This window comes from Drosophila teissieri, chromosome X (genome assembly GCF_016746235.2).
Source record: "Drosophila teissieri strain GT53w chromosome X, Prin_Dtei_1.1, whole genome shotgun sequence".
NCBI lineage: Eukaryota > Metazoa > Arthropoda > Insecta > Diptera > Drosophilidae > Drosophila > Drosophila teissieri.
This window is the reverse complement of record NC_053034.1, coordinates 22,784,533-22,806,793: the sequence shown is the minus strand read 5'-3', so window position 1 is coordinate 22,806,793 and position 22,261 is coordinate 22,784,533. Positions and strand designations below refer to the sequence as shown.

At 41.3% G+C, this 22,261-nt stretch overlaps 1 protein-coding gene across 1 annotated transcript; it reads right to left on the bottom strand.

Moving 5' to 3' along the window:
* Nucleotides 1-1,574: 1,574 nt before the first annotated feature.
* Nucleotides 1,575-2,553, bottom strand: LOC122624989. The gene is made up of 2 exons (XM_043804799.1): nt 1,868-2,553; nt 1,575-1,785 (listed from the first exon to the last, which is right to left on the bottom strand). The coding sequence occupies exons 1-2, from the start codon at nt 2,551-2,553 to the stop codon at nt 1,575-1,577; spliced, it is 897 nt and encodes a 298-aa protein (XP_043660734.1).
* Nucleotides 2,554-22,261: the final 19,708 nt, after the last annotated feature.

Sequence of the window (22,261 nt, the reverse complement as noted above, 5' to 3'; positions counted from 1 at the left end):
ATGCGATCCTTGTGTATAACTGGTTTTGCATTGCTCGATGAACATATCCCAAACCTTCCGGACAGGCATAAATCGATTAGCAATTTGAAGAGAAGGGCGCAATGATTTGTCGTCCATTCGCAGGCACCGAATTAAAAAATTAAATCTATCGCGACTCATAGTCGAACAATACCTTGTACCACTGAAATTGCTGTTAAATATTTCGTCTATTGTTAGGTGGTTGTCCTTTAGAGCAGCTGTCAAAACGAGTATTCCAATCAAAGCACGGATTTCATGTATATTTGTGTCTCCAAAAGTGGCTTTGGTCATATTGCTTTTCCGATTCAAGCCTATTTCCGCATTTGTCCATGTTACTAATTCAAGAATTATACCATCGGTAAAGAACAAGTTAAAACATGAGAGCGGCTCTAATAGTAATTTGCATGCCCTAGTAGGACCTCTTGCCGTTCGAACAATATTTATAGCACTAACTTTGCCAGTATCTTTTCCTTTTGAAGTACTCCAGCAGTACTTATTTTTGGATCTTATGTTAGGCACAGAGAACGTTCGTATACGACTTTTCGAAGACACGTGACAATCAGTATATGTTGCTTGTTCGTCTTCACACAAATTTGAAATTTCACCGGATTGTTCAACTTCAACATCTTCTACGTCGCTCTGAACATCGTCTTCAAATACTTCATCTCCCGACTCACTGTTTATATCCGACAATTCTGAATCGTCTGTAAGCCCTTGCAAAAGTGCAGCAATTTGTGTATCATCTAAGCATTTCTTTCGATCCATTATACTTCATTTAATTCAGGAAAAAACATAAGCAAACTAACTTAGAAGTCACACAAAAGATAACCATACGGCTCAGAGACGTATGCAATAGTCAAAACTCCGAAAGCAAAGAACTTACCACAATTTGATGACCACCACCGACAAGCTGCAGAACACGACTGAGCAAAACTAAAAAATGAGCGTGCTCAAACAACACTCTCTCGAGAGAGAGCGAAAAATGTAAAAAGCACACGTCTCTCAGACGTAGGTCATCAAAGCAGGGTTAATAACAATAAATTTTGGGTTGTCTATTTGGGATTGGTATGATTTTAAGGTAATTTTGTAAATGTCTGGTGGTTCTGTCATGATTGTTGTTTAAGGCTTGAGCCTGGGCTAGAGGTCTTGGTGTTTTTGTTGATGTGTTTTTTTTTTGTTTTTCTCTGTGGTTGATATTTGTTTATGCAAAATTCTGCTGATAAGAATTTTGGATTTACGCAAAGCGAGACTTTAAACTGTAGTGGCACGACTTATCTCTTCGAATGTTGAAGTGGTACTGTTCAGCACTCAATTGGTTCAAATCCTTTTGGCGAATATGGAAAGTTTGTTTCCACTTCACGCAAACGTCATCCGCGCAATCTCGCTTTAAAATTGCTTTAATGACTTTGACAACGGCTTCGTCAACTTCAGTAGGAATGGAACGATGGCTTTGGATGCTGCTTTTGATTTTTGTTTTCTTCCCAGGAAAACTTCGGATAATTAGGTTAGGTTAGGCCGCGCATAGGCCAATATGGCAAATAGCTGTCCGAATGGACCTAGAGAATGTTTTCGCGGTTTTCGAAATCTTTTAGGATCGTGGTATTTTTTGCGAAGGCAAGTAGTTCGCCTGGCTTCTTCCTGGAGGCATCTTCTAGCGATGCCAGAACCGGAGCGCCTAGGTAGTTTATTCTTGCCCTTGTTAGGGCCGGACACTTGCAAATGAGATGCTCCAAGGTTTCAATTGCCTCGAATTCGTCACATTTCCGGCTTTTGGCGTTATCGGTAATGCTGACGATACCAGTTTGACTGCGTGTGCCGCAGCTAGGCAGTGACCTGTAAGAATTCCCACAGTCTGCAGTCTTTCCGTGGAAGATGCAGCACGTAGTGGCTGAGTATTGCGTTGCGCTCTTTGCACATGATTTTTGAAACTTTGCAGGTGGTGGAAGTTCTTCTCCATCTACTTTTGGCTCGTGTGTCGGCCCGTCTTTCCAGTTCGCTTCGGAGCGTTCTAAGGGAGACAGGAACGTTTTCTGAACTTTCATTCGCCAGTCCGACGCCTTTTGCAAGTTCGTCTGCCGTCTCATTACCATCGATGCCCTGGTGGCTGGGAACCCAGTAGATCCGCACTGACGTGGTCGTGCTAGGGATATCTAGTGCCTCCTTGCTTGCCAGTACACTTTTGGAACTGACCGCTGACGATTGCATGGATCTTATCGCCGCTTGACTGTCTACGAACAAGTTGACCGCTTCATGTGGGGGGTCAATGCTCTGCGCAAGCTCTGCCGCTTTCCCTATGGCGAATACTTCCGCCTGGAATATGCTGCATTGGCTTGGTAGTTTATACGACAGCCTCATATCAGGGTCTGTACAGTATATGCACGCTCCAACTCCTTCTTCCATCTTGGAGCCGTCCGTGTATATATTGAGGTGTTGAGCATGGTCCTGACCTGTTTTCCAGTCGTCTGGTCCCATGAATGTGGTTGTTCTTAGATCCGGGCACGTTCTGGTGACCATGTAGTCAGATCTACCGCTCATGTTCCAGAGACATATTCCCTGATGCAACTAGGCGTTGTGCAGCCTTTCCTGCAATCATTTGCGCGTGGATGTCTAGGGGATCAACTCCAATTATAGTTTCGAGTGCTATTGTAGGGGTTGACCTCAGCGCCCCTGTTATCCAGAGCAGTGCCTGCCGCTGAGTTCTCTCCATGAGTTTGTTGTAAGTCGGCTTTTCCATAGCCTGCCACCACACTAAGACTCCATACATCAGAGTTGGACGCACCACCGAGATGTAAACCCAGTGCATTAGAGCGGGTGAGAGGCCCCATGTGCTGCTAAGCATCTTCTTGAATGCAAATAGCGCTATGGTGGCCTTTTTCACCCTCTCTAATACATTGGGCTTCCATGTCAGCTTGCTGTCTAAAACAATTCCGAGGCACTTGACTTATGTCTTCGGGGTTAGCCTGGATGAGTTAATCTTCGGGGGGACCCATAGCGGCACCTTGTATCTCTTGGTGAAGAGAATGAGGTCCGTCTTGTCCGCGTTGATAGTGAGTCCTACCTTCTTCGCCCACTCACATATCACCCTGAGCGTTGATTCCATAATCGAGCTGAGTGTCGATGAACAGACTCCCGCTTATGTCGTCAGCATAGGCTGTTATCTTTGGGGCCTTCCTCTCGAATCTCTTGATCAGGTCTTCTACCACCAGATTCCACAGGAGAGGCGACGGGACCCCGCCTTGCGGCGTGCCGCTGTGTGCTGCTTTCACCATGGATGCGGTGCCCCAATCGGATTGTACCCGTATACAGCTTAGAAGATTTCATCTCCACAAACTGATAGGGGGCGTGTTGGCCGCTTCTAGGCGATCCATTATAGCGTCTGTGGTGTTTCGGATATATCCACAAACACTCCGAGAGCATATTTTTGGTTATGCAGGGCTTTCTCAATGGTGGCTACTAATGAGTGCAGTGCCGTCTCCACTGATTTACCTTTCGTGAAAGCGTGCTGATTGGATGACAGTAGTCGTCCCACATCGTTTCTGATGTATATGTCCAGCAGCTTTTCTAGCGTCTTGATTAAGAAAGAGGTGAGACTAATCGGCCTGTAATCCTTGGGGCTCATATGGCTGCACGTCCCTGCTTTTGGCAGGAAGACAATCCTAGAGGTCCTCCATTGGATAAGGATATAGCCCGTGCTTAAGCATGCTGTGAATATATAGCGTGTAGCCACGGGGTGATCACTTCTTTGGTCACCTGTAGCACGGCTGGAAATCCATTCCATCTAGTCCCGGTGCTTTTATTCCCGCAAAGGAGTCTATAGCTTTGGATAATTGGTAGCGCTTGTTTTTGTAGCGTGAGTGAAGCTTACCTGTTGGATTTTTGTATTTGGTCCGATTTATGTAATAAAAGTCCTGTAAATAAGAAGAGGGGTTATCTGTACATGCGTACAGATTCGCTTATTGTTTAACATATTTGCATACGTTAAATATAATTTTACCTTTTTATTCGATTTCGCACCTTGTTTGATTTTTCGTTGGGAAATAGTTGGAAGTTCGAAAACATTTATTTATATATAATCATTGATGGGTTACTCCACTATAGTATTGGTGAGCCAAATTCGTGTTCATTTTCTAACAATAATGAACGAATGCTCTGATACCATAATAGGAATAAAATTACGAAATAAATAAGTTGTTTAGTTCAATTCTTCGTCTGTAATATCTTTAAATAACGACAGAATCATTCCAGCTTCTAAAAAAATTAAAGAGAAGAGCCTTACATAAACTTCGGGCTTCCTTGCAAATTTGTGTTTGCCTATGCCTTTACGATTTTATGTGTTATTAGGAGCAAGTCGTTAATTCGTTTTATTCTAAATGTTTGCATACATATGTATGTACATATATACTAATAATTAAAATATAAATATATAATAAATTTCTATCATGCTGTGTACTTGCTTACATACATATGTGTACTTGCTTACATACATATGCATGCATCCGAACAACATTCTGCGCAGAAATACTATTTCGAGTATTTTGGAGAGGATTGCCAGCAGACTAATCGAATCATTTTTTGAAGCTTTACTTTTAATAAGAACTTAATTAATTATTTAAGCTTCAAATTGGCGAAGCTCTTGTTATGATTGGGTTCGGTTTAAGTTTGGTTTAGTGTGCGTATATGTATATATCCAGTCTTTAAATAAAATGGTGATCAAAAGTTGTCTGTCAGTAATGTGTACAAGCGAGACGGGAATAGTGAGGGCAGCATCAAACTATAAAAGAAATGGCCGCCCCAGCATGCAACTGCGCCATTGCAGTTTTTCTGTATGTGTGCGTTTGTGTATTGTTATCAATGCGTTAGGAAGGGACAGATGGTGAGTACTGGGATGTTTGTAATGGCGCACAGAACAGAGATGCGCACGCCATTGCTTTTTAGCTCTTCTTGATATCAATGCGTTAGAAAGGGACAGATTGTGAGCACTGGGAAGATCGTAATTGCGCACAGAACAGTGATTGCTATTCAGCTCATTTTGATCTATGCTTATAAACTATATAGGTTTTGAAAGCTTATGTTGGAATACCCCATTCCTATACAGAAATACCATTTCAGTTCAAACAAACGGTGAACGATAACAACCTTGCCGAAGCCCGTCGGCAGCTAAAAGACATAATGCCATTTAAGGGTGATCCAGAAACCCTCTACACCTTCATAAGCAGAGTGGACTACGTGATTTCACTCTACCAAACTAACGATGGGCGACAACAGAGGATTCTACTTTGAGCCATCGAAAGGAACTTGGATACACACGTAACACGATCTTTGGGACTTCTGAACGTCGAAGATTGGCCCTTAAAGCGAGACTAATAGCAGAATTCAAGCCCCAAACACTGAACTACAAGCTATTGGAGAACTTCAGGGAGATAAAGGATAAAGGAAATCTGAGGGCATTCTGCGAAGAGACGGAACGACGACGTCAAATCTTGATTTCGAAATTACATCTGGAAGAAAACCAATTAGAATTTCTTATTTGTCTTCAAGCAATATAAGATTCCATTAAAACACTGATTAGAAAACTACCAATACAATTATATACTATTTGGGCTCAACATGATATCACAGACTTAAGATCGGTAGTTACTATTGCACAAAGTGAAGGAATTTATGAAGAAAATATTAACTTTGAATTAAATAAAATTCCGGAAATCCGTAATAAAAACTCAAATCCTAATCTGAATCCGAAATCGCACAAATTCAATACAAATACCCAAACTCAATATCGAATCTTAATCAATACATGCAACCATTTAGACCCACCTATTGACCGAAAATGAGAGTGAAAGATGAGAGGAGACAAAATCAGAGTCGAGAAAAAAACGCAATGTATAGACTTCTGAATACCGTTCTAATAATTGGTGGGATATTTATATATATTAAAGTGTATATTTAATTTAAATTTGTTGATTTTAGGATTTGGTAAGAAATTAAACTGTCGCTATAGGCAACGCCAACGCGTCCGTTTTTAATTATTTGTCCATTTGTAATTAGAATTACTCTAATTACACGGGATCATTATGGTCGGAAATACCCTGGCACGCGCCTGTCAGAATTTTCGGTTTCGTTTTCCGTCACCCCTTTTCTTTTCCATTTGCATTCAATTGTAAAAAGTGACAAGTGGTGTTTGTTTAAAACATTTTCAACATTAAATATATAAATCCGGTAAGTAAAGTTTTTCGTGTTGATAAATTAGCATAGCTAATTGCATTCCAAACTGCATGACACTGCGAAAAGTCTTTAAAATACATATTTGTACATAAGCGCAAGAAATGTAAAGTGTTAAAAGAAAAAATAAGAATGTGCACAGAAAAAAAAAGAATGGAATGCAATTGTGATGTTAATTTTATTTTAATTATAAAATATACCACGCCCAAGTCGAAATTAAAGTTAAAAATGGGCCGCGCTATTTTTTAAAGATAAGTTTTCATGCGCCTCTATTTTTATTTTGGCATACAATATTAAAAAAGAGTAGCATAAAAATTTTAATTTTGATTAATCGCACGAAAAAATCCACAACAAAAGGCCACTCACAATATAAATATTTGTTGGAAAAAACCGCGAGTCTTCGACATTGACAGTTTTTGCGGTTTGTGGGCGTTAGAGTGGGCGCGGCAAAAAGTTTTTTGGGAAATCGATAAAAATTTACAAGACTAATACAAAAATGAAAAAATATCAAAACATTTTTCAAAAGTGTGGGCGTAGCAGCTTTGGGCGGTTTGTGGGCGTTAAAGTGGGCGTGGCAAAAAGTTGTTTGGCAAATCGTTAGAAATTTATAAGACTAATACAAAAATGAAAAAATATCAACACATTGTTCAAAAGTGTGGGCGTGGCAGCTTTGGGCGGTATGTGGGCGTTAGAGTGGGCGTGGCAAGATGAATCGACAAACTTGCGCTGCTTCTATGTCTCTGGAATCTCAACTTTTTAGCTTTTATAGTTCCTGAGATCTCGACGTTCATACGGGCGGACAGACGGACATGGCCAGATCGACTCGGCTTATAAAATCGTTTATAATAAATAACATTCAATTAAATACGAAAAAAAAGTAATTCTTTTGTCTTCACTAAAATTAGCAAAGGAAGAAAATGGTTGGCTCTAAATGTATTAATAAATTAGCAGCTAAGGAAAGGGAAAAAATTATGAGGCGGTGTGCTCTAGAAAGGCCCAATCAAATTGAAAGCGAGGGTATAGGTGAAGTAGCAGGGCCTAGCACAACAGTGAATAGGGAATCTTTGGATCCACTTATGGGGGAAGATGAGATAGGAGCTAGTAATTTTGATGTAGGTAGCTTAGATGCACATGTTCGTGATAGCTCTGACTTAAATACACAGTTAAAAAGGTGCTATTTAAAGCATAAGCCAACACGAGGATGTGCCATAGAACTTATTGAGATTTTAAATGCTCATAAGTTGAAAATTAAGCCCTTTTATAAATTTAATTGTTTTGATAACCCCGATATAAGTAAAGTAGCGGGCGGCTCCTATTTACATATCGGTTTAGCAAAACAATTAAATAAACTATCAGTGTTTCCCCATTTGCCGGACGTACTGATCATCGATATAAACATTGACGGACTTTCAATTTTTAAGAGTTCTACTGCACAATTATGGAACATTTTTCTAAGAATAAATAACACCATGGAGTTTTTATGGGACATAATAAGCCTTTTAATTGCGAAGAGTTTTTATCTAAATTTGTGTCCGAAACTTCCGAAATTATTAAAAAGCGTTTAACAATTTCTAATAAAAAAATTGGTTTGGAAATTATAGCCATAGTTTGTGATGCTCCTGCTCGAGCATTTATTACTGGCACGCCTGGACATACGTCTAGTCATGGTTGCAGCAAATGTACCCAGGTAGGACGAAAAGTAGATTCTGTATTGACATGTAGCACTGATCGTGGTGTATTGATTAAAGAAGAAAACTTTAAGAACAGGACATATCGTAACCAACACAAAGTAGAATATTTAAGTGTTCAGTCCGCTTTAGAAAAACTTGGTAACTCAAGTCCCTTTAGATTGCATGCGCCTTATTAATTTGGTGGTTATGCAAAAATTAAAAAAATAAAATAGTGGAAAATAATATAGAGCAAGAATATAGGGTTTCCAAGTCTTGGAATCAGCAAATATCCCAATGTTTGCAATCGATGAGGAGCTGCGTCCCACAATAGTTTGCTCGAAAACCAAGATCATTGGATGAATTGCCACAGAGTTTAGGCAATTTTTGCTATACACTGGTATTGTAGCTCTTAAAGATACAATTAATGATGACCAGTATTACTTATTCCTTTTGCTGCAATGTGCTTGCAGGCAGCTTCCCTCTCACTTGCAACGAGAGTCAAACTTAAATAATGCTTAAATATGTTGGATATATTCGTGAAGAATTTTCCAATAATTTATGGAAAAAGTATTGTTTACTTCATGTAAAAGATTTTTCTGGATTTACTGGTATTTTCCTGAGGAAATCCCGAGGAATACTAAAGGAATTCCCGAGGAATACTAAAAGAAATCCCGAAGAATACCTGAGGAATTACAAAGGAATACTGAAAGAATTCCCGAGGAATTCCCTGGAAGTTCCTCTAGAAAACCTGTTCTTATTTTTTGATCCTCGTGAATTCCTCGGGAAAACCCCTTGCTTATTTTTCGATATTCCCCAGGAGTTCCTCGCCACGAACGCCTGTTGTATGGAGATTCCTCGCCAATTTGTATGGGATTCCTGGAGACTCCCCAGGGATTTCCTAGGGAATCTTTAGGGACTGGTACTGAAGGGAATGTACATTCATTTTTACATTCGCACATACAATACTTGGCGCAAAAATTCCGTCACAAAATTAAATGTTATGAATTTTTAAAAATATATGATTCTAGTATTACTTTTTTGAAAAGTATTACTTTTTTGTAGGGGGTCTATCCAAACAGCTATGCGTCATATGAAGCTATGAAATCAAAAGTGGCAAAAACGGAAGAGGGTAAATCATCAGAGCCTAAGGAACCAAATTTCTTCTGTTTCCAAAATAAATTCATAATAATTAAATTATATTTTAATAACTTCTTTTTATAGCTAAACAAGAAAATATGCGACTATATTGTCGCTGAAATGCTGCCACTATGCACCGTGGAAAATCGCTTGTGGGTGCATTTGCTGGGCGTTCGGTAAATATTCCGTGCCGGAAAACTATAAGGACGATGTTGGATAAACGCAGAGCAGTTTACGAAGACTACTACGGCTGACATTTGGAGTGCCAGCAACTAAAGCTATTTTGGTGTCACCGGGCATTATATGGATTCAAAATTAGATAGACATTCCGTTGTTTTGGCTACGTTTTTCTCCTACTCATGAATTAATTGGTAAAACATTGACAGGTGTGTTAGATGCTTAGTAGGCAAAAAGAGTTGTTAAGAGAAGGAGGGAATTTCTGATCCTTGTCCGATTTTGTCAAGAGCTGTTGTACCTTCTGAACCTAGAGACCCTTGTGGTCCTGTTCAACCCGGTGTTTCTGCTGCACCTAGTATAACTACTGAATCTTGTGAACTTAGTGAACCTTGTAGGCAGTGTGACTTAGTGAACCTTGTAGGCAATGTAGACTTTCTGAGCCCTGTGAAACTAAGAGACCTTCTCAACCTACGAAATGGGATGTATCTTGCAATCCTAAGAAACGTGTCAAATCCGTTAGGTTTGCCCCGGAGGTTGACGATATTGTTGGAACTGTAGGTGCGTCCCCTTATGATATTGATTTACTGTTGCAGACTGAACAGATAAGGGATTCCGAAATACGTCGAGTGCGAGAAAAGTTAGAGATTGGGGAAGTTGAAAATTTTGTGTTGTTAGATGGAATAGTGTATAGATCCAAAGAATAACGAGAAACTGTGTATGTATGTTCCGAGCCGAATGAAGGAAGATTAATTAGGAAATTCCATTAAAAATTGACGCATTGATAAGTGTGTCAATAAACTGAGAGAAAAATATTGGTTTCCTGGTATAAGAAGTAAGGTTGATCTGTTTATAAAGAATTGTTTACCGTGCATTATACATTCAGTCCCGAAAAGTATTCACAATAGAACGCTTTATAGTATACCTAAAGCTTCGGTCTCGTTTAATACGATCAATATTGACCACCTAGGTCCCCTTCCGTCTATAAACTCGAAAAGAAATTATTTGGTGCGTTCACAAATGTTGTTAAATTATATCCTGTCAACTAATTGCTCTGTAGAAACATTTTTGGAATACTATAGTCGGCCTCGTAGAATCATCTCCGATAGAGGCACGTGTTTCTCTTCCATTGAGTTTCAAGAGTTCCTTGAGTCCAGAAATATTTATCATATTAAGGTAGCCACAGCAGCCCCTCAAGCAAATGTTGGGAATGCACCTATGTTGGGAAAGCTATCAGAGCCCCTAAATCAAGCCGATTGGTATAAGCTGCTTAACCGTGTAACCGCTATAAACAATTCCGTGCAGTGTAGTACCAGAAAGAACCCCAAGTACGTTGCTATTTGGAAGAAAAATGTGGTCAAGAGAAACCGCGATGTCTAGATAAGGAATGAAGCAAATGAGAATATATGTATGTCAATCACAGGTCCGAAATAAAACCGCATACGGCTTAAGGCATACGGCACCGGCGTAGTACAAGGTTTATGATTTTGTTGCTATTCGTAATGTTGATGTGACGCAGAGCTTTGTATGAAGTTTGCACCCAATTACCGTGGGCCATATAGAGTAAATCGTGTTTTTCCTAATTATAAAATAACTAATATTGACAATTGTCAGCTGACGCAACTCCCATATAAGGGAATCTAGGCTGCTAGGCTTAAACCATGGTTGCAAGTGTGTAATAAGACTGTAATAAGAATGTAAACATCCCATTTTGAGCTGCGCGCCTTGGTTATATATTGTTATATATATTATTATATATATTGTTACCGATGTTAGGATACTGATATATAATGTTATCGATCTATTGTATTAAGGTTAAGAAGGTTATTAAACTTCTTCGGACATAAGCACCGAAGAATCATTGTCTTCTTATATTTTTCACACGTCGTACGCTGAATACTCTAATGACAATTATTCTAATATAATTATTGTGTATTATTATGTACATAGTTTGGGCTTTTATTATTTCTATGTTGAATTTAAATAATTTTTATGTTAAGGCCATGCAAAACTAGATTTGAAGTCTAAGAACTTCTAAAATGAAGGGCATATTTTTTAATTTTTACAATGCATGTGCATACGTAGTGCTGTCGCTGTATGCGTACAAAAGAGCTGCTGGCTCTAGAGCTCTTCGCTCTCTGGCTTTTTAACAAACCTTTCGAGAAAGCCTTTAGCCAGCTCTAGAGCCAGCACAAAAAAAAGTATGGCGTTACGCATCCTGTTATTCAAATGTCTTTGGTGTATGCATACCCTTGAAAAGAAAAATCAAATGAATTCCAATCATCTCAACTGGCCAATTTCCCAACATTTCTTACACTCGTATTTCTAATATTTAAAAAGATGATTAAATATAAAAATAAACACGTGAGAACGCTGTAGTCGAGTTCCCCGACTATCTGATACCCGTTACTCAGCTAGTGGAAGTGCGTGGGAGAGAATTCAACACTGACAGTTTATGGCGGTTTGTGGGCGTTAGAGTGGGCGTGGCAAAAAGTTTTTTGGCAAATCGATAGAAATTTACAAGACTAATACATCAAGAACGCCGTCTCAAGAACCACAAAGAACCCTATGGCTATGTTCTTTGTAAATTTGGAGCAAGCAACAACAGGCTTAACAGGCTCTGCCACGCTGTGGTCTCCATTGAGGAGCCCAGAAAGTTCAATGACCTGGTGCAGTGCTACCGCTGTCAGGCTTTCGGGCATACCTAGAGGTACTGCAGATTGCAGCACACTTGCGTAAAGTGCGGTGAAGGGCATGCCTCTATCGAGTGCATTAAGGCCAAAGACGCACCTGCCGCATGCGGGGAGGCGCACACTACGTCATGCCAAGGCTGCCGTGTTTATATCGAGGCCAAGAAGAGGACTGCCCCCAAGCCAAAGGCTCCACCACCGAAAGTAGTCCATACACCACCAGCGACAACCAACAACGCCACATACACTGGCTTCACTGGGTACCACCAGCAGCAGCAACCCAACCACATCTTCAGCCAACAAGGTCGCATTGACCAGAAGGCAGCGTTGGAGGAGAGAATAATGGCGCATGGAGAATATGATGGCCTCAATACTCTCCCAGTTTAAAGACATGGTGATGGCCATGTTCTCCTGCCAGAGAACCATGCCATGATAGTAACCTGGAATGCTAACGGCTTGGCGATGAACAAGCCAGAAGTGGAGCTCTACCTGAAAACCAACCAGGTGGATGTGATGCTGGTGTGATGTGTGAAGCAGGCTTTTGACACGGCGTGGCACCTCGGCCTGCTATTCAAGCTGAAGCAACAGTCGCCGGCCCCATACTACATGTTCCTTAAGGCATACGTCGAAGAGAGGAGGTTCTACGTGAGAAGCAGTAACTCCGAATCACCCCAACACGTGGTAAGAGCTGGAGTACCTCAGGGCAGCGTACTCGATCCTGTGCTGTACAGCATATTCACTTCAGATATGCCAGTATCTGAAGACAACAAAATACTGACATGCACATACGCGGACGACACAGCGCTCCTGTGCTCTGATGCAACTTCTGCTTTGGCAGCGCAAGGGCTGCAACGCGAGCTGGACACGATTCAGCCATGGCTGAAAAGGTGGAACATCACCATGAACGCTGACAAATCCACCTATGCCACAGTTTCGCTCAGACCAGGCAACTGTCCACCCGTCCAACATACCGTCCACTGCGAGGGCCAAGTACCTGGGAATAACACTGGACAAGCCTCTCACGTGGAAGGACCACATAGGGGAAAAAGTAAAGCTCATGAGGCACAAATGCCGCTCAATGACCTGGCTCCTGGGCAGACGAAGCACGCTACCCATTAGACACAAGTTACTGCTCTACAAAGCCATCATAAAGCCGGCTTGGACATACGGTATTGAGCTTTGGGGCACTGCATCCCATACAAACATTAAAAGACTACAGAGAGCAGAATGCCGCATTCTGATATTTATCCTTAACTGTTCTTACTACGTGAGAAACACAACAGTTAAAAGGGACCTCAAAATGCAAAGTGTCGCTGAGGAATCCAGGAAAGCTAGCAGGAGGTACCTTGAGAAGCTGGAAAACCACCAGAATTATATTGCAATCAACCTCCTTGACAACAGCCTACAGCGCAGAAGGCTCCGAAGACATCACCCACCCGACCTGCCTTTCCGGATTTCCTAAAGGAATCCTTTGATGACCCTAGCTATCAAATATAAGATTCTCTAGGGAATCTACATAACCGCCCATGTATCACAAAATTTAATTGATTGCCCTCTTGGGCAGATGTCAATAAAGAATCTGTTATACTAAAAAAAAAATTAAAAAATCTACTTAGTGACGCGCATGAATGGATTAAGGACTGACGTGTTTTCGGTACGCTCGTGGTCAGACTGCGAAAAGCTTAGTTTTCTTTGCGAAACAAAGTCGGGAAAGACGATAAATCGGTGGTTGAGTGCTCCGCGGAAATAGTGCGATTATTTACGCGAGTGTAAGGCCTGTGGTTTTGGAACAATTCGCAATAATTTATTGCAAAATTTTCCACTGAGAACAGCACGTGGTTCCAGGCGAGCTTTCGGACAGCTGTTAAACAGCTGGGCCTGTCGGTTTGTGTCCGCGCTACCAGCAATCAGCTGTTTGGTTGTTGTCGCTGCTACGGTCTGTGTCTTGGGACGGTTCGGTGCTGCCAGACTGGTACTTTGGTTACGCAAATCTGCCAATAGGTGGAGCTCGTGCACCAAAGCAACCAACTTGTGACAGTGAGCGCGCAATTTCCGGAGTCGCCAGAAGGAGGAGCCACAATCGTGGTAAGTCCTATGGAGAGCGACAGCAGCGCGAGTGCCGCGAGCGCCAGCAGCGCGTCGCGGAAGCCGGGACGAGGCAGGCGCAGAAGCCACCAGGCTTCTAAGAGCTCGGCAGCTACGCAGGCCAAGCTCGTTGCTGTGGCCTCGCGTGGTGTTCCCGAGCCTGTGGGAGCTGGATGAGGCGCCTTCGTCGCTGGAGGACCCCCGGATGGTCCCTGCTGCCACTACTGCTGCTGCCCCTGCTGCTGCCCCTGCTGCTGCCCCTGTTGCTGCCCGTGCTTCTGCCCCTGTTGCTGCCCCCGCCGCTACACCTATTGCCACCGCCACCGCTGCCTCCGCTGCCGCCCGTGCTGGGCAAGCAGCCATGATGGCAGAGCTGTCGGCCACGCAACGAATGGTGAGAAGCAGCTTTCGCAGCCTAGGAGGAGTTAACACTGATGAGCTCTCGTTTGCCATTAGCCGCTACGATGAGCTGGTGATGGCGTTGATGCTCCGGTGTGGAGAACTGCAGACGCGGTTGGCTATGCCGCCCCCACCGCCGCCGTCTATGCCGACATCCGCCAGTTCGCGTTTTCCCCAGATGCCTCAGGCTGCACCCATTGCGGCCCCGCGGACCACGAAGGTTCGCGAGACGTGGTCAGCAGTGGTGAAGTGCGACGACCCAGCGCTATCGGGGAAGGCGATAGCCGAAAAGGTGCGCATGATGGTTGCACCCTCCCTCGGAGTCAGGGTGCATGAGGTGCGTGAGCTCCGCCGAGGTGGTGGAGCAGTTATCCGGACTCCTTCAGTCGGAGAGCTGCAGAAGGTTGTGAGCTCTAAAAAATTCGCCGAAGTAGGGCTGAATGTGGCGCGAAACGCGGCCGAGAAGCCGAAAGTCGTCGTCTACGACGTCGACACAGCAATCGGCCCCGAGGAGTTTATGCAGGAGCTCCACGAGAATAACTTCGACGGCGAGATGACGGCCTCGGAGTTCAAGAGGTCGGTGCACCTGGTCACCGACCACGCGGTGACTGACGGCGCCACCGTAAACGTGACGCTAGAGGTCAGCGACAAGGCGATGGCGAAACTAGATGTAGGCCGTGTCTACATCAAGTGGTTTTCTTTCCGATGCCGATCACAGGTCCGGACATATGCCTGCCACAGGTGTGTGGGTTTCGACCACAAGGTCAGCGAATGCCGCCAGAAGTCCAATGTATGCCGCCAGTGCGGGCAACAAGGCCAAAGAATCTGTTATACTAAAAAAAAATTAAAAAATCTACTTAGTGACGCGCATGAATGGATTAACGACGGACGTGTTTTCGGTACGCTCGTGGTCAGATTGCGTAAAGCTTAGTTTTCTTTGCGAAACAAAGTCGGGAAAGACGATAAATCGGTGGTTGAGTGCTCCGCGGAAATAGTGCGATTATTTACGCGAGTGTAAGGCCTGTGGTTTTGGAACAATTCGCAATAATTTATTGCAAAATTTTCCACTGAGAACAGCACGTGGTTCCAGGCGAGCTTTCGGACAGCTGTTAAACAGCTGGGCCTGTCGGTTTGTGTCCGCGCTACCAGCAATCAGCTGTTTGGTTGTTGTCGCTGCTACGGTCTGTGTCTTGGGACGGTTCGGTGCTGCCAGACTGGTACTTTGGTTACGCAAATCTGCCAATAGGTGGAGCTCGTGCACCAAAGCAACCAACTTGTGACAGTGAGCGCGCAATTTCCGGAGTCGCCAGAAGGAGGAGCCACAATCGTGGTAAGTCCTATGGAGAGCGACAGCAGCGCGAGTGCCGCGAGCGCCAGCAGCGCGTCGCGGAAGCCGGGACGAGGCAGGCGCAGAAGCCACCAGGCTTCTAAGAGCTCGGCAGCTACGCAGGCCAAGCTCGTTGCTATTAATTAATTTTAATACCCGTTTCTTGAAAATCGTTTTCTTTTAAAGAATTTGTACATGATTCTTCGTTTCTTATACTTTCTAGTTCTTCCATAAAGTCAAGTTGCATTTCAGATTTAGTACGCCTACATATCCTACAATAACGTTTTGAGTTAAAGGATTGAACAAATCGGAGAATGCTATTTACAGCCAAATTATCACCGACAATTAGAGATAAAGCAAAGCAAACCTTTCGTGACTCATTTTTAACTGTCAGCATGATTCCGTTTTCTAATATTTTGAATTGCTCAACCAAATGATGAAAAGATACTTCGTTTCCAAATAACATACTGTAATTTGGACAACAAATACTGTGGCTTTAACGGAAAATGTATGTAGACACCGCATATTGAAAATGTGTGAGAGCTTAGCGGATTGTTAATTTGAAAATGGTCAAGATACAATAAAAAAGGAATAACTATTTCAGAACTAAATCGTTTTATATTTCCAAAAAGCTGAGCACTTGCGAAATTTCTTAAGTCGTTTGCGTTTAGGCTTGTCTGAGTATTTTCTACAGTTAGATTCAATAAATTTGGAATTTAAAAAATTTGCTTAAATATGAAAGCTAAAGGCATTACATAAATATCATAATCTTTCGGGTCCAACGTAGGGTTTCCACATATAACGATTTCAGAAACTTTTCTATCAATTTAAAATTTTGTGGGTTCCTTATATAGACTTAAGCCTTTTAAGGCTTCAAGAAATCTATGCTCGGTACGAACTTCATGGAACGGATCCCTAATAAAACTTAAAATGTTAGAGTACATGTTATGTGAGCGTCAATTGCATTTGCTATGTCATACATTAATGAGGTAATTATATTTTGCACTAAAATGACATGACATGACAACTTAAGATCATAAAGAAGTTAAGAAGTACTTATAACTTTTTTCTTCAAAAAATGCAAGCTTAAGTTAGACTCTGAATGTTTATTTTCTGATTGAAGAAAATCATGTTCGTTTGCATTCTGATTATTTCAATTTGATTTAGAAATAGACTGCTTTGAAGATAACGGTTCAAGAAGATATAGAATGTTGTTCACCTAATATAAACGGCAGTTCATTATCCTGCGGAACTTCCCGGTGAGTTGTTTCCAAATGTATGCGAAAGTATGCAAAATTAGTGAATACTTGTTCACAATTTGGTTGCTTACATACTATTTTTAACTATTTTCTTGTTAATAAATGACTTATTTTTAAATGGGATACTAAAAGCTTTGCATTTGGAAGAGTCCTTAGAGAACGAAAGCACACAAACATTTTAGTTTTGGTTATGTAAATAGCTTAAAACTGTAGTTAAATTTGGGGATTTCTAATCGATCTCCGTTTCTATCACAGTTGAAAATGTTTATTGACAGTTATTAACAGTTGAAAATTTTAAAGCAAGTATCAAGACTTTGAAAAACGAGTCAAATTAAAAAAGGTTCTGATCAAAATATACGTAAAATACAACGAGATCCGTGTCTGAAGAACCGTGTACAATGATGAAGGGTTGAAGAGTTGATTCCTCGGCGTAATGAAGGCACACCTGCTTGTCAATTTGGCGCTTGTAGTCGTTCAGGCTATCTAGGCGCAGCACAATTGAATTCTGCGCATCTGCTATATTCACCTTCCTAATTTTTCTTCCTTGTTCATTTACGAAACGCGCTGTCGGTGGCAGCACGGCATTTAGCAAAATGGCAAAAAAAATCGTGGGCATCTAAAAAAAACGAAGAAACACAAGTATAACAATAAGTAAATAGACATTTTGTTATTAGTTATTTTACCTTCATTTATTGCCGACTTTGCTTCGGTAAGCTGTTGCCTGCACAGATGGTTTTTTATCTTATTGTCGTAAAAAGGAAACAAACTGCACTTCAGGTCGTCCCATTTTGAAAACAATGCATTTTCTTTCTCTGGGTATATTTCTCGGAAGTCGATGTTTATCTGTAAATATTACACAATCATTTACAAATTTATTTCATTTAGAAAATTAAGTTACGTTTGGGAATACAATAAAGCTGGACTTGGATGCAAATATTTTATACGAAAAGATGCATTGAGCTATGTGGTATAGCTTACCAATTCAGGTGCTTGAGCATGGCAAAGTCTCGGCCAAGCTTTTTAAAAATCTTCAGCACACAATTTGTATTTTTTTTATTTATTACAATAGATAGATAGAGTAGTTTAAAAAAATTAACCTAACTTAAATGGTATAGCACTGGTTGCAGGGGCCTATGGCTATGTTGGTTTACAATGGGTTTGTACCTTAATCTATTTAATGGCTTAATAATTGCCGTGTTTGTTATATACATTTGTCTTATTATTTTCAGATTTTTTGGTAAATTTGGTTGATTTGAGAAAAAGTATGAGTTTTTGTATGTTATCTGGGTTGGGTTAGCGATGCAAAATATGGCTTTTTTGGTTTGTAGGATGGATTATTATATGGCTTATTGAGATATCACCTTGGCAAAACGGGCAAATTGATATTGAATTTGGATTTAGGTACTGTTTGTGTGTCCTAGTCGAAGTCGTATTATTTTTACTTGGTGGAGTCTGGTCCAATTTTGTCGGGGTTGTTTAAGGTAATCGCAGGTGTGTGAGTTATTCGTATTAATTAATTGGTACCATTGACTGCAGTTTAATATTTTTTATTTGTTTTTTGTCGCAAGTTCAGCTTTAAGATGTTTTTTTATGTCTGTGTTATTTATTTTTGGGGTGAGGATAAGTGGCATATTGCTTGCTGGTTTTTTTAGCTTGATCAGCTAGTTGATTTCCTTTAATACCTGAATGGCCAGGAATCCACATTATTTTAATTTTAGGTGCATGTTGCGTTATTAGTGATCGTATTCTGTTGGGGTAAAAGTTGTTATTATTTGTATTTAGGATTTCAAGATGTTGGTTTCCGTTGTAATGGCGAATGTTATTGTGCAGTTAATTTTTGAGCCGTCAGTGATTATGAAATAATGAGGGTTAAGGTTATTTTTTGTATTGGTCTGGAGATGTTTCTTGTTTCTTATGGATTCTAAGTGATGTGTCTATTAGATTGGGGAGGATCCATGGTGGCCTGTGTTTATTAAGTGTTACTGGTTTGTAGGGTAGATTAAGTTCTAGGCTGAGTTTGTTTGGTCTATTATTAGTGTTATTTTGTTTTTTGATTTTTTATGTTTAACGAACTTGTAAATTGGTGTGTTTTTGGAAAAAATTAGGTTTTGCGATAGCTCGGCTATTTGAAGGTCTCGTCTCATTTTTAAAGAGGGAATAATTGATTCGTAGAGTAAGTTATTTATTGGGGTAGAGCGATAGGCTCCGAGGGCTAGACGGATTGCGGAGTTGAATGGTGTTTTTATTTTGTTTATAATGCTTTTGGGTGCATGGCCGTATAGAAACAAACCATACTCTATTTGGGCTATGACCGTTGCCTTCGCGACATCTAGTAGTGTATACGTGTTACAATTAAATTTAAGACTAGATAGACATTTTATTATATTTAGCTTGTTGTAGAGTTTGGGTAGAAGTAAGTTTATGTATGTGTTCCACTTATATTTTATATTTGTTTATGGTCATTCCTAGAATTTTTAAGAAAGTAACTGTAACATACAACGAATGTTTTTGAAGCGAGCAGATGGAGGTGTGAGAGAGCAGAGGATTGTGTGGGAGTAAGAGAGAAGCTGCTTTCGCAAAGGCTCGCACAATCGATTCTATTTAGTAATTAATGCAGGGGTAGGGAAAAAGAAAGGAAGAGACCGGAGAGAAAACAGGAAGAGAGTGGCAGTATCCAACAAGTTGGGGATGCTGAGTTGTTGTTTAGCACCCATTAACCCCACCCTACCATGATCGCTTGCTACAGCCAAGGCTGGCGATCCCAATAAAAAAATATTTTGTTCGACTTCATTATATAAAAAATTTTATTTCTTATAGTTTCTTATTTTATTCTCTTATTATTTTAATTAGAAATGATAAAGTTTTTAAAAAGTTTAATTTATTCATTTTTATTTATTTATAATTGGCAAATTTTATGTGCGATACGAAATAAAAACCAAAACTCTGCTATGGAAAATTAGAAGGTGAAGTAAATTTATAGAAAATAACCATAATGTAATAAAACATGAAAATTAAATATAAGCGTGCATACCTGAATTATTTCTATAAATTTTAATAAATAATTTAATATTTATAAATATTCAAAAATAATTTTGTAATGTTAACTTTTATTTTTCGTTAAAAAAGATGCTCAAAGAATTAGAAAAATTAATTTCACTTCCAAAGAAAAACAATGATTTAAAAATTACAACAACCAATTTCTGTCAGTGCATGCCATCATAACAAAACTGTTTTCCTATAACGAGGAAATATTTGGCATAATCATGGGCATACACTGCCAAAATCGCTGGTTGAGAGGAACTTTTAAATATTACATTTATCGTTAAACTCTAATTATACCCGTTACTCGTAGAGTAAAAGCAAATACATTAGAATAATGTCTTTGGTAAAAGGGTATACTAGATTCGTTGAAAAGTATGTAACAGGCAAAATTCTGCTGATAAGAATTTTGGATTTACGCAAAGCGAGACTTTAAACTGTAGTGGCACGACTTATCTCTTCGAATGTTGAAGTGGAACTGTTCAGCACTCAATTGGTTCAAATCCTTTTGGCGAATATGGAAAGTTTGTTTCCACTTCACGCAAACGTCATCCGCGCAATCTCGCTTTAAAATTGCTTTAATGACTTTGACAACGGCTTCGTCAACTTCAGTAGGAATGGAACGATGGCTTTGGATGCTGCTTTTGAATTTTGTTTTCTTCCCAGGAAATCTTTGGATAATTAGGTTAGGTTAGGTCGGAAGACCCTCACGGGGCCGCGCATAGGCCAATATGGCAAATAGCTGTCCGAATGTTTCTTAATGGACCTAGAGAATGTTTTCGCGGTTTTCGAAATCTTTTAGGATCGTGGTATTTTTCGCGAAGGCAAGTAGTTCGCCTGGCTTCTTCCTGGAGGCATCTTCTAGCGATGCCAGAACCGGAGCGCCTAGGTAGTTTATTCTTGCCCTTGTTAGGGCCGGACACTTGCAAATGAGATGCTCCAAGGTTTCAATTGCCTCGAATTCGTCACATTTTCGGCATTTGGCGTTATCGGTAATGCTGACGATACCAGTTTGACTGCGTGTGCCGCAGCTAGGCAGTGACCTGTAAGAATTCCCACAGTCTGCAGTCTTTCCTTGGAAGATGCAGCACGTAGTGGCTGAGTATTGCGTTGCGCTCTTTGCACATGATTTTTGAAACTTTGCAGGTGGTGGAAGTTCTTCTCCATCTGCTTTTGGCTCGTGTGTCGGCCCGTCTTTCCAGTTCGCTTCGGAGCGTTCTAAGGGAGACAGGAACGTTTTCTGATCTTTCATTCACCAGTCCGACGCCTTCCTTTGCAAGTTCGTCTGCCGTCTCATTACCATCGATGCCCTGGTGGCTGGGAACCCAGTAGATCCGCACTGACGTGGTCGTGCTAGGGATATCTAGTGCCTCCTTGCTTGCCAGTACACTTTTGGAACTGACCGCTGACGATTGCATGGATCTTATCGCCGCTTGACTGTCTACGAACAAGTTGACCGCTTCATGTGGGGGGTCAATGCTCTGCGCAAGCTCTGCCGCTTTCCCTATGGCGAATACTTCCGCCTGGAATATGCTGCATTGGCTTGGTAGTTTATACGACAGCCGCATATCAGGGTCTGTACAGTATATGCACGCTCCAACTCCTTCTTCCAACTTGGAGCCGTCCGTGTATATATTGAGGTGTTGAGCATGGTCCTGACCTGTTTTCCAGTCGTCTGGTCCCATGAATGTTGTTGTTCTTAGTCAGATCTACCGCTCATGTCTCGACCAATTGAACTATGCCCGAGTCCTTGTAGAGACATATTCCCTGATGCAACATTTGCGCGTGGATGTCTAGGGGATCAACTCCAATTATAGTTTCGAGTGCTATTGTGGGGGTTGACCTCAGTGACCCTGTTATCCAGAGCAGTGCCTGCCGCTGAGTTCCCTCCATGAGTTTGTTGTAAGTCGGCTTTTCCATAGCCTGCCAACACACTAAGACTCCATACATCAGAGTTGGACGCACCACAATCGAGCTGAGTGTCTATGAACAGACTCCCGCTTATGTCGTCAGCATAGGCTGTTATCTTTGGGGCCTTCCTCTCGAATCTCTTGATAAGGGTTCTACCACCAGATTCCACAGGAGAGGCGACGGGACCCCGCCTTGCGGCGTGCCTCTGTGTGCTCCTTTCACCATGGATGCGGTGCCATAATCGGATTGTACCCGTCTTCAGCTTAGAAGATTTCTTATCCACAAACTGATAGCGGAGGGCGTGTTGGCCGCTTCTAGGCGATCCATTATAGC